This window comes from Cebus imitator, unplaced genomic scaffold (genome assembly GCF_001604975.1).
Source record: "Cebus imitator isolate Cc_AM_T3 unplaced genomic scaffold, Cebus_imitator-1.0 Scaffold74, whole genome shotgun sequence".
Lineage (NCBI taxonomy): Eukaryota > Metazoa > Chordata > Mammalia > Primates > Cebidae > Cebus > Cebus imitator.
In genome coordinates, this window is record NW_016107389.1 from 6,309,376 (window position 1) to 6,319,080 (window position 9,705).

Consider the following 9,705-nt stretch of genomic DNA (forward strand, 5'->3'; position numbering starts at 1 on the left):
AAAAAAAAAAAAAAAAAAAATACATTTGTATGGAGCATATTGATGGTATTTATTTTTGAGTATTATGTTGGACTTAAGATTGACTTTGATTTTCTTCCTTAAAACTTCAGACTTACCTTGGGTACATATTACTGTTCAAGTTAGAGAAGAGGGAAAGAAGATTTTTTTTTTTTTTTTTTTTTTTAAAAAGCAAAGATCCAAAATAAGAAAGAAACAAAGGGAAAAATAGTTTTCTCCTGTGACCTCCACAACTTCACCCTTTTGTGTTTCCTTTACTCCTTGGCTGACTCCTTTTTCTCTCTCTTCCTGGCAAAATTAAGGCCATTGTTTGAGATAAAGCATTATGGACCTTTAGCTCAGTTCATATAAAAATCAGTTGCAGGGTTGAAACATAAAGCTACATGTTCTAGATTTAGAAGTTATCAGGAATTAATGAACAACAGTTATTTCCAATTCAAATACATTTCCCTCTGAGAAAGACAGTAGTGGAGGAATCTCTTAAGTCTACAATTTGGGTAGAACCCCACCTTCTGGCAGGTGAGTCCCTCTGCCTGTCCATCTCTGGTCAGCTCTCTGGCTTTTATTTTGTCACCAGCTCTATGCAGGGTTATCACTGTTCTTTCTTTCTTTCTTTTTTTTTTTTTTTAATCACTGTTCTTTCGAGCCAATCCCTGGTGTTGTGGAAATGCCACAACAGGCACACAGGTTTCTAGCAATTTTCCTGGAAAGATGACAACATAAGCCATGTGTCAGTGATAGCAGTTGTTCCCAGTCCTGTAACCAAATTTGTACTATCCTATCTGCAAAACTGCAGGGCAGGTTTCTTTCTTTGTAGCAGTTGACACAACTGAATCACAAAGTGCCCTGGTGGAGACCTCAGAAGAGTTCCAGTCCTTTACAGGTATTCACTGAAGCTTATTATCCTGCAGTTTTTGGAGAAAATGGTGTGGTTTTTTTTTGCTGATTAATGAGGCTTTGGTGAACACAGTAGTTCGAAAGGATGAGGAAGGCCTTTTCTAGTCCCTTGTTTGCTGGACACTGGGGAAACAAGTTGAGTAAACCACGGACTCTGCCCAGAAGAGCTCCCAGTCAAGTTGGAGAACATAGGAGTAAAAGCATGGCTTTATCTGTCACAGAGATAGATGCACACTTATGAGAGGTACTCAGGAATGTTAGCTAGAACAGATTACCTGACCAGATGAATAGATCTTAGAAAGGGTCTTATAATAATGCAATTATGTTGGAGTTCAAAAGGAATCAAGGAATTCTAAATTAAGGGCCAGGGCAAGAATCTTTGTCTTATCCTGGTGGCTTTTGTTATTGATTGATGAACAAGATCTCATTATGTTGCTCGGGTCGGTCTCAAACTCCTGGGCATAAGCAGTCTTCCCACCGTGGCCTCCCAAAGTACTGGGATCACAGATGTCAGCCACCACACCCAGCCCCTGGTGGCTTTTGGATATGGCTAAACTCAGCTGCACTTCTTAATAGGAGCCAGGTAAACATTCTAAGCTGCTATAATAGCACATGATAACCTCTGACTCCTTAAACTAGACTTTTTGGTACTGACTGCTCTTCCAAGGGTGGGTGGTAATGCTTATCCTTGAAAAAGCTAACCTTAGCTGAAGCTACATATGCTTATTAAAATGCAAATCTGATTCCAGTCACTTGCTAAACTCCTTCAGTTGTTTCACCTTACCTTTGGATAAAATCTAAGCTTCTTAGTACAGCTCTTGTTCAGCTTTTCAGCCCAGCTTCTCACACCTCACAGGCTATCCTCCCCACATCTCAAAACTATTTGCATTTCCTGTTCGTCTTCCTTAAGGTTGTACCCTCTCTGGTACCCTGGGTGCCTCTACTCATTTGATAACCTCTTTGAGGTTTCCAGGTTCCCAAATTCTTTTCTTTTTCTTCTCTTTCCTCTTTTCTTTTCTTCTTTTCCTTTTTTCCTTTTCATTTCCTCCTCCCTTCCCTCCCTTCCCTCCCCTTCCTTCTTTCCATCCATCTCATTCTGTCTCTAGGCTGGAGTGCAGTGACATAATCACCACTCACTGCAGTTCACTCTCCTGGGTTCGGGTAATTCACCCACTTTAGCCTCCCAAGTTTGTGCCACCATGCCTGGCTGATTTTTATATTTTTTGCAGAGGAGAAGTTTTGTGATGTTGCTCATGGTGGCCTTGAACTCCTGAGCTGAAGCAATCTGCTTGCCTCAGCCTTCCAAAGTGCTGGGATTATAGGCACCAGCCACTGTACTTGGCCTGGTTCTCAAATGCTTGAATGAATGTCCTGCATGCCTGCATACCTCTTGCTGACCTGGTCCTTCCTCAGTTTAAGACTTTTTATTTAAGAGAGTAGGAGATGTTTTAAACTGCTCTTTTTTTTTTTTTTTTTTTTTTTTTTTTTGAGACGGAGTTTCACTCATGTTACCCAGGCTGGAGTGCAATGGCACGATCTCGGCTCACCGCAACCTCCGCCTCCTGGGTTCAGGCAATTCTCCTGCCTCAGCCTCCTGAGTAGCTGGGATTACAGGCACACACCACCATGCCCAGCTAATTTTTTGTATTTTTGGTAGAGACGGGGTTTCACCATGTTGACCAGGATGGTCTCGATCTCTTGACCTCGTGATCCACCCGCCTCGGCCTCCCAAAGTGCTGGGATTACAGGCTTGAGCCACCGCGCCCGGCCAAACTGCTCTTTTTTTGTTGTCGTTATTGTTCTATTCTGTAAGACTGGAAATTATTAAGATTTACTGTAAATTTAAATTGTTCTATCATAAAGCCTCCTCTTTTAAAAAAAAAATTTATTACCTTAATATATATTCTTACAGCTTAGGATCTTGCTGGGTTTTACTTGCAGAAGTACTTCTGTTTAAAACAATGATTTATTTATATTAATAGATACTTGTTTTAACTTACTTTATAAATTTTTAATTTGCATAATTTTTATAAATAATCCCCTAGTCAGCATAAGAAAGTGAAATACTGAGTTGTCTACTTGCTCAGTCTTTGCCTCCTTCTTCTATTTTATTCATAGACTGGAATGTGCTTTTCTGCTTTTTAGTTACCAGTTTTTCAATTTGGAATAAATTAGTTGAACAGAAGAAAATATACTACAGAAGAGGCTGCTACTAAAGTAGAATGATGAGCTCCAGTAATCTTAGAACCCAGGTGGTGAAGTTTCTTTCACTTATTTAGCACCTAATCTGAGGGCTTATACAGACCTTTGAGGTACCTTAGTGGGCAAAACCTAAGCTTTGAGAGCTTACTTTCTGGCAGAGGTAGACAGAAAATAATACACATATAAACTATTGTATATTAGAAGTATAGGTTCTATGAGAAAAAACACAGAGATGAGACATAAATGGTTATGGTGGGAGGATAGGGATTGGAGACAGGTGATAATTTTGTTTGTTGTTTATTTGGTTGGTTTTGAAATGGAGTCTTGCTCCATCCAGTCCAATGCACTGGCGTGATCTTGGCTCACTGCAACCTTGCCTCCCAGGTTCAAGCTATTCTCCTGCCTCAGCCTCCTGAGTAGCTGAGACTACAGGTGCGCACCACCAAGCCTGGCTAAGTTTCGTATTTTTTTTTAGTAGAGTTGGTGTTTTGCCATGTTGATCAGGCTGGTCTTGAATTCCTGGGCTTAAGGGATCTGACTGCCTTGGCTTCCCAAAGTGCCAGGATTACAGGTGTCAGCCACCGTGCCTGGCCAGATAATTTTAAATGGGAGTCAGGACAGACCTCACTGAGAATGTAACATTTAAGCAAAACTTGAAGAAGGTAAGAATTACCCATATGGACATAGAGGCAGCAGCATTTTGGGTAAGAAGAGCCTGGCTGGAGTGAAGCAGTCAAGGGAGAGAAGCAGGAGACAGGTCAGCGAGGGAAGTGGGGAGGGCCAGGTTGTGTAGGGTCTGTAGGCCATTGGGAGGACTCAAGTTTTCAGTTTGAGTGAAATTAGAAAGTTTTAGAGAAGTGTCTCTTGAAGAACTTTTATCCACTATATCTTGAATTATTCACCTCTTGGTATGTTTTGTCTTTAATATAATTCAAATGTGCATATGATATTGATGATTAAGCCAGTTGCCCCTGGATGTATTTGTGGTTTAAGGCTGCTCCTACCTATGCTTTAATTTGTTGCTGTAGGGTCCTTCTCCTACACCTGAAGATGTCTCCATGAAGGAAGAGAATCTCTGCCAAGCTTTTTCTGATGCCTTGCTTTGCAAAATCGAGGACATTGATAATGAAGATTGGGAGAACCCTCAACTCTGCAGTGACTACGTTAAGGATATCTACCAGTATCTCAGGCAGCTGGAGGTGTGTGGGCCTTTGTATTTTGGTTGTATAAGCATGTGGAATTTACCACACAGCTGAGAAGGAAACAAGGTTAGCTTTTTAAACTTTTGATTCTACCTACAGGTTTTGCAGTCCATAAACCCACATTTCTTAGATGGAAGAGATATAAATGGACGCATGCGTGCCATCCTGGTAGACTGGCTGGTGCAAGTCCACTCCAAGTTTAGGCTTCTGCAGGAGACTCTGTACATGTGTGTTGCCATTATGGATCGATTTTTACAGGTAGGCATGGCTTCAGGGACTTCACGCCCGTGGCTCATTGAACATTGCATTTATGCTTTGGGGATAGAAAACTAAAGTGAGTACTTCTGAAAAGACCAAAAATCAAATTGTGAGAAACCAAAGAACTTCAGATACTAACAAGAGAAGTAATCCAAGCGTGTGAAGTCTTTCATGATGCTGACCAATATTGGGCATTTCTGTAAGGTCAGCCCAGCCCTCTTGCCTCAGCCTCCCGAGTAGCTGGGACTACAGCTGTGTGCCACCACAGCTGGCTAAGGTTTTGATTTTTTATAGAGATGGGTTTTTGCCATGTTGCCCAGGCTGGTGTTGAACTCCTTAGCTCAAGTGATCTGCCCATCTCGGCCTACCATAGTGTTAGGATTATAATCGTGAGTCACTGTGCTCAGCCATGGTAGATTTTTAATAATGAGAGTTGAAGCAAGAAAAGTGACAAGTCCCAATTTGGGAGGAAAAATAATAATGGCAATTAAGGGAAACTCTTTCCCCTAGCCTGAGAGTCTCCCTGACTCCAAAGCATTAGTGAAAGTTTTTCCAAGCTCAACAATGGGTAAGCTTTTGGTAAGGATTAAGGAAATGAGCCATCCATTAAATTCTCACTTTTTTGCTTGATCTCATCTCATTTCAGCCCATGCTGAGTATGTCAGGTCAGGGCTGCCACGGACACTCTAGTCAGGGTGAAGTTGTCGGAAGAGTGACTAGGAGCTTGGTATTCAGGCTTGAGTTCTTCCCTTCTTGGCAATTGAATGATCTTGGCGTGGTGTCTGAATCTGTTCTCAGGCCATCTGTTTGTAATTGAGGAATAAAATACGTGTTTCCTAGAATTTTTGTGAGGATTGGATGAGATAATGTGTTAGAATCTTAGCATGGTGCCTAGCACAGAGTGCTCAGTTATAGATAGCTGTCATGATCAGTGGTGGAACATTCAGGTCTCCTGTGCCCTTATGAGGGTCATGAGCAAAGGCAGTGTGCACTTTTCCAGGACTTGGTTCCCTTTCCCCTTCTCCCATCCAAAGCTTCACTCTTACTGTTAGGTGTGACTTCTGATAACTTTCATTTTCCATTAGGTTCAGCCAGTTTCCCGGAAGAAGCTTCAATTAGTTGGGATTACTGCTCTGCTCTTGGCTTCCAAGTATGAGGAGATGTTTTCTCCAAATATTGAAGACTTTGTTTACATCACAGACAATGCTTATACCAGTTCCCAAATCCGAGAAATGGAAACTCTAATTTTGAAAGAACTGAAATTTGAGTTGGGTCGACCCTTGCCACTACACTTCTTAAGGCGAGCATCAAAAGCCGGGGAGGTAAGTGCCTCCAACTCTGTAAGAGACTATTTTCGCTTGGTGTCTCATCCCAGAAACCTTGACCTAATTAAAGGAAGGCTTATTAATTTATAGTACACATCCTTTAGGTAAGTCTTAATGCTTACCTCATCAGTTATTAAAAGAAAAGGCCTCATGATCTGTGTTTACAACATATTGTAGAATAAAATAATCCTTGAGAAGGATGAGTTAAGTGAATTTGAGTTTCTAGGCCATCATGCAGAATTGTGCAAGATAGTAATTACAGTTGTGATTCTTACTGTCCCTGGCTGTTCTTTTTTAGGTTGATGTTGAACAGCACACTTTAGCCAAATATTTGATGGAGCTGACTCTCATTGACTACGATATGGTGCATTATCATCCTTCTAAGGTAGCAGCAGCCGCTTCCTGCTTGTCTCAGAAGGTTCTAGGACAAGGAAAATGGGTGAGTGGTGGATTTAAAAAATTAATTAGGCTATATTTTAGTCCCTCATGATACGAAAGCCCTTGGCACAACACTATCCTTGAAGCAGTTGCTTTTGTTTTGTTTTTGAGAGAGGGTCTCTGTTGCGTAGGCTGGAGTATGATGGTGCGATCACAGCCCACTGCATCTTTGACCTCCCAGGCTCAAGTGATCCTCCTGCCTGAGTAGTGGGGACCACAGGCAGCCATGACCATATCTGGCTAATTTTTGTAATTTTTTTGTAGAGACAGTGTTTTGCTATGTTGCCTAGGCTAGCCTCGAACTTGGCTCAAGCAGTCTGCCCACTTTGTCCTCTCAAAGTGCTAGCATTTCATGTGTGAGCCACCGTGCCTGGCCTGAGGGAATTGTTAAAAGGCCAAAGGCCTAAAGGAACGCTTCTTGGAAACGGGCATGGTGGCCTGTGCTTGTAGTTCTAGTAACTTGGGAAGCTGAGGCAGGAGGATCATTGGAGCCCAGGCCCAGGAGTTCAAATCTAGCCTGGGCAACATAGAGAGACCCCTGTCTCTTGGGAAAGAAAGAAAGCAAGCTACTTGGAACAATTCCAGTAGAACTGAGTTGATTGTACTAAGGTGCATGTATGCATTATAGAGTTGTGCAGAATGAGGAAGGCCACTAACAACTGATAACGTATAATTTCTTAGATATTATGTTAAGTGGAACAAGCAAGTTGTCAAGCACACAAGACAAAGGAAGGCCCAAGGCCTGACTGATTTAGCCAGTAAGAATAGAATGAGCCACTTTTAGATTCAGATGAGTAGCCAAGGATGGCAGCTCCCTGGGTCTTTGTTTCACATGGCAAAAAGGATAATATGGAAACAAATGGAGCTTGATAGCTGCAATGCAAGCCACAGGTACACTGTTGTGGAGAAGCCAGTTCTAGACTACTGCTAAGCAGCCTTCTAGTCTGCAGCTATACCCTGAGAGCAGCACAGCAGGAAACTTCATTAGAACTGAAGGAATAAGAAGCTGACTTGGCTGGGCGCCATGCCTTAATCCCAGCACTTTGGGAGGCCAAGGCAGGCACATCACCTGAGGTCAGGAGTTCGAGACCAGCCTGGCCAACATGGTGAAACCCCTTCTCTACTAAAAATACAAAAATTAGCCAGGTGTGGTGGCAGGCACCTGTAATTCCATCTGTTTAGGAGGTTGAAGCAGGAGAATTGCTTGAACCTGGGGGATAGAAGTTGCGTTTAGCTGAGATTGTGCCACTGCACTCCAGCCTGGGGTATAGGGCAAGACTGTCTCCAAAAAAAAATAAAAAAGCAGCAGCTGTCTCGTGACAACCTCCCAGTGGGAGTTGCCTGGGAGGCAGCTCTGCTCACACTTGCCATCCCCTCCTTTTCCATGAGGATCACAAAGCATTTTGCCAGGACAGATCAGTGGTGGTTTAGGTCTTGGACTTTGTGGCTTATATGGATATAGGCAAGGTCACCAGGGCAGCATGGTGGAGCTGTTCACCTACACATTTATATACTGTAGTTCACATTTTATGCAAGAAAGTGTGTGTGCATGTGTGTTTATGTATTTTTTGGTACAGGAGGAATGAATGAGAAGGTATGAAGTGGATACTGTGGGGTTCTGTGGGAACAGGGTAGAGGTTGAGGATGAGAGGACTTCTGATTGTAACTTTTTATTGACTTCATAATACAGTGTAACTGTTTTGACTTGTGAACAGTGTAAATATTTTTATGCAAACTTTAAATTGTAATTAAGTGGACATAAACAGTGTAACTGCATGTGAACTTGGTAACAGAACACAGAGGAAAGAATTAATTTAAGTACTTGTTCAGGTTTGGTCACTCTGACCTGTAATCCTAGCACTTTGGGAGGCAGAGGTAGGAAGATTGCTTGAGCCCAGGAGTTCGAGGGCAGCTTGGGTAGCATAGCAAGACCCCTGTCTCTACAAAAAATTGAAAAATTAGCTGGTTATGGTGGTGCACACCTGTAGTCCTAGTACTCAGGGGGCTGAATCAGGAGGATTGCTTGAGCCCAGTAGTTCAAGGCTAAAGTGAGCTAGAATCATGCCACTGCACTCCATCCTGGGCAACAGAGCAAGACCTTGCCTCTAAAAAAAAAAAAAAAATCTGTAACTTGAACACAGCATTCTGACCGTGCATCCTTAGTGGGATTTAAAGTATGACAAATCAGAGGACTAAAGTGGTAACATGAAGTTTGCTTAGTAGGTTCAGTATTGGTTAATAGTAATCTGTTAGTATAATCCTGGAACTATTTTGTGTGTATTGTAGGATAAAACAAATGTATTCATGTTATTAAGGACTAAAATTTTCACTGTAAGAACAGTAGTTGTTAGTTTTTTTTTGTTTTTTGTTTTTTTTAAATGATACATGGTCTTGCTTTGTCATCCAGGCTAGAATGCAGTGCTGCTACCACAGCTCACTGCAGCCTCGATTGCCTGGGCTCAAGTGAGCCTCCCACTTCAGAATAGCAGGGACCCAGTCACACACCATCATGCCTGGCTAATTTTAAAGTTTTTTGTAGAAATTGGCTCTCCCTATGTTGCTCAGGCTGCTCTGGAACTCCTGGGCTCAAGTGACTTTCTTGCCTTGACCTCTTAAAGTGCTGGAATTACAGACGTGAGCCACTGTGCCTGGCCTAAGAGAGAAAATACTAACAATTAAAAACAAGGTTAGTCCTCACCTAGGAAATAGCAAAACAAAAACAAAGGAAAATCCCTATTATGTTTTGGAAATAACAGCAAATTCATAATAAAGGGGCTCAGAAACAGTGACAACTCAGTAATAGCGTATTTCATGCCCACATCTTGTATACTAAATACCATTATCTACTAGCAACGAGCGTTCTTTAGTGAAATTGCTGATTTCAGGGCTATGGCAGAGGAACTAAAAGGCAAGCCTAGAACAATTTGTGCCAGATAGCACACGAATTTTCAAAGATCAGTGAGGTCATATCAAAAGGACATAGAGCTGGTCATGGCAGCATGGGCCTATAGTCCCAGCTACTTGGGAGGCTGAGGCAAGAGGATCCTTTGAGCCTGGAGTTTGAGGCTGCAGTGACCTAAAATTATACCGCAATAAAATAGGAAGGGAAGGAGGGGCTAGTTTGAAAGGGCTCCAGCTGAGTGAATTTGAGCATTAAAAAGCATAATGAACGCCGGGTGCAGTGGCTCACACCTATAATCCCAGCACTTTGGGAGGCCGAGGCAGGTGGATCACGAGGTCAAGAGATCGAGACCATCCTGGTCAACATGGTGAAACCCCATCTTTACTAAAAATACAAAAAATTAGCTGGGCATGGTGGCACGCGCCTGTAGTCTCAGCTACTCGGGAGGCTGAGGCAGGAGAAT

The 9,705-nt window shown here is 42.4% G+C and overlaps 1 protein-coding gene across 1 annotated transcript in view; it reads left to right on the top strand.

The window, feature by feature from the left end:
- CCNB2 (cyclin B2) overlaps positions 1 to 9,705 on the top strand; it is a 20,624-nt gene that overhangs the window by 6,210 nt on the left and 4,709 nt on the right. Inside the window, exons 4-7 of the mRNA XM_017531907.2 lie at positions 4,146 to 4,316; positions 4,419 to 4,577; positions 5,663 to 5,899; positions 6,201 to 6,341. Coding sequence (XP_017387396.1) covers positions 4,146 to 4,316; positions 4,419 to 4,577; positions 5,663 to 5,899; positions 6,201 to 6,341 — 708 coding nt within the window. The remainder of the gene's footprint in view (positions 1 to 4,145; positions 4,317 to 4,418; positions 4,578 to 5,662; positions 5,900 to 6,200; positions 6,342 to 9,705) is intronic.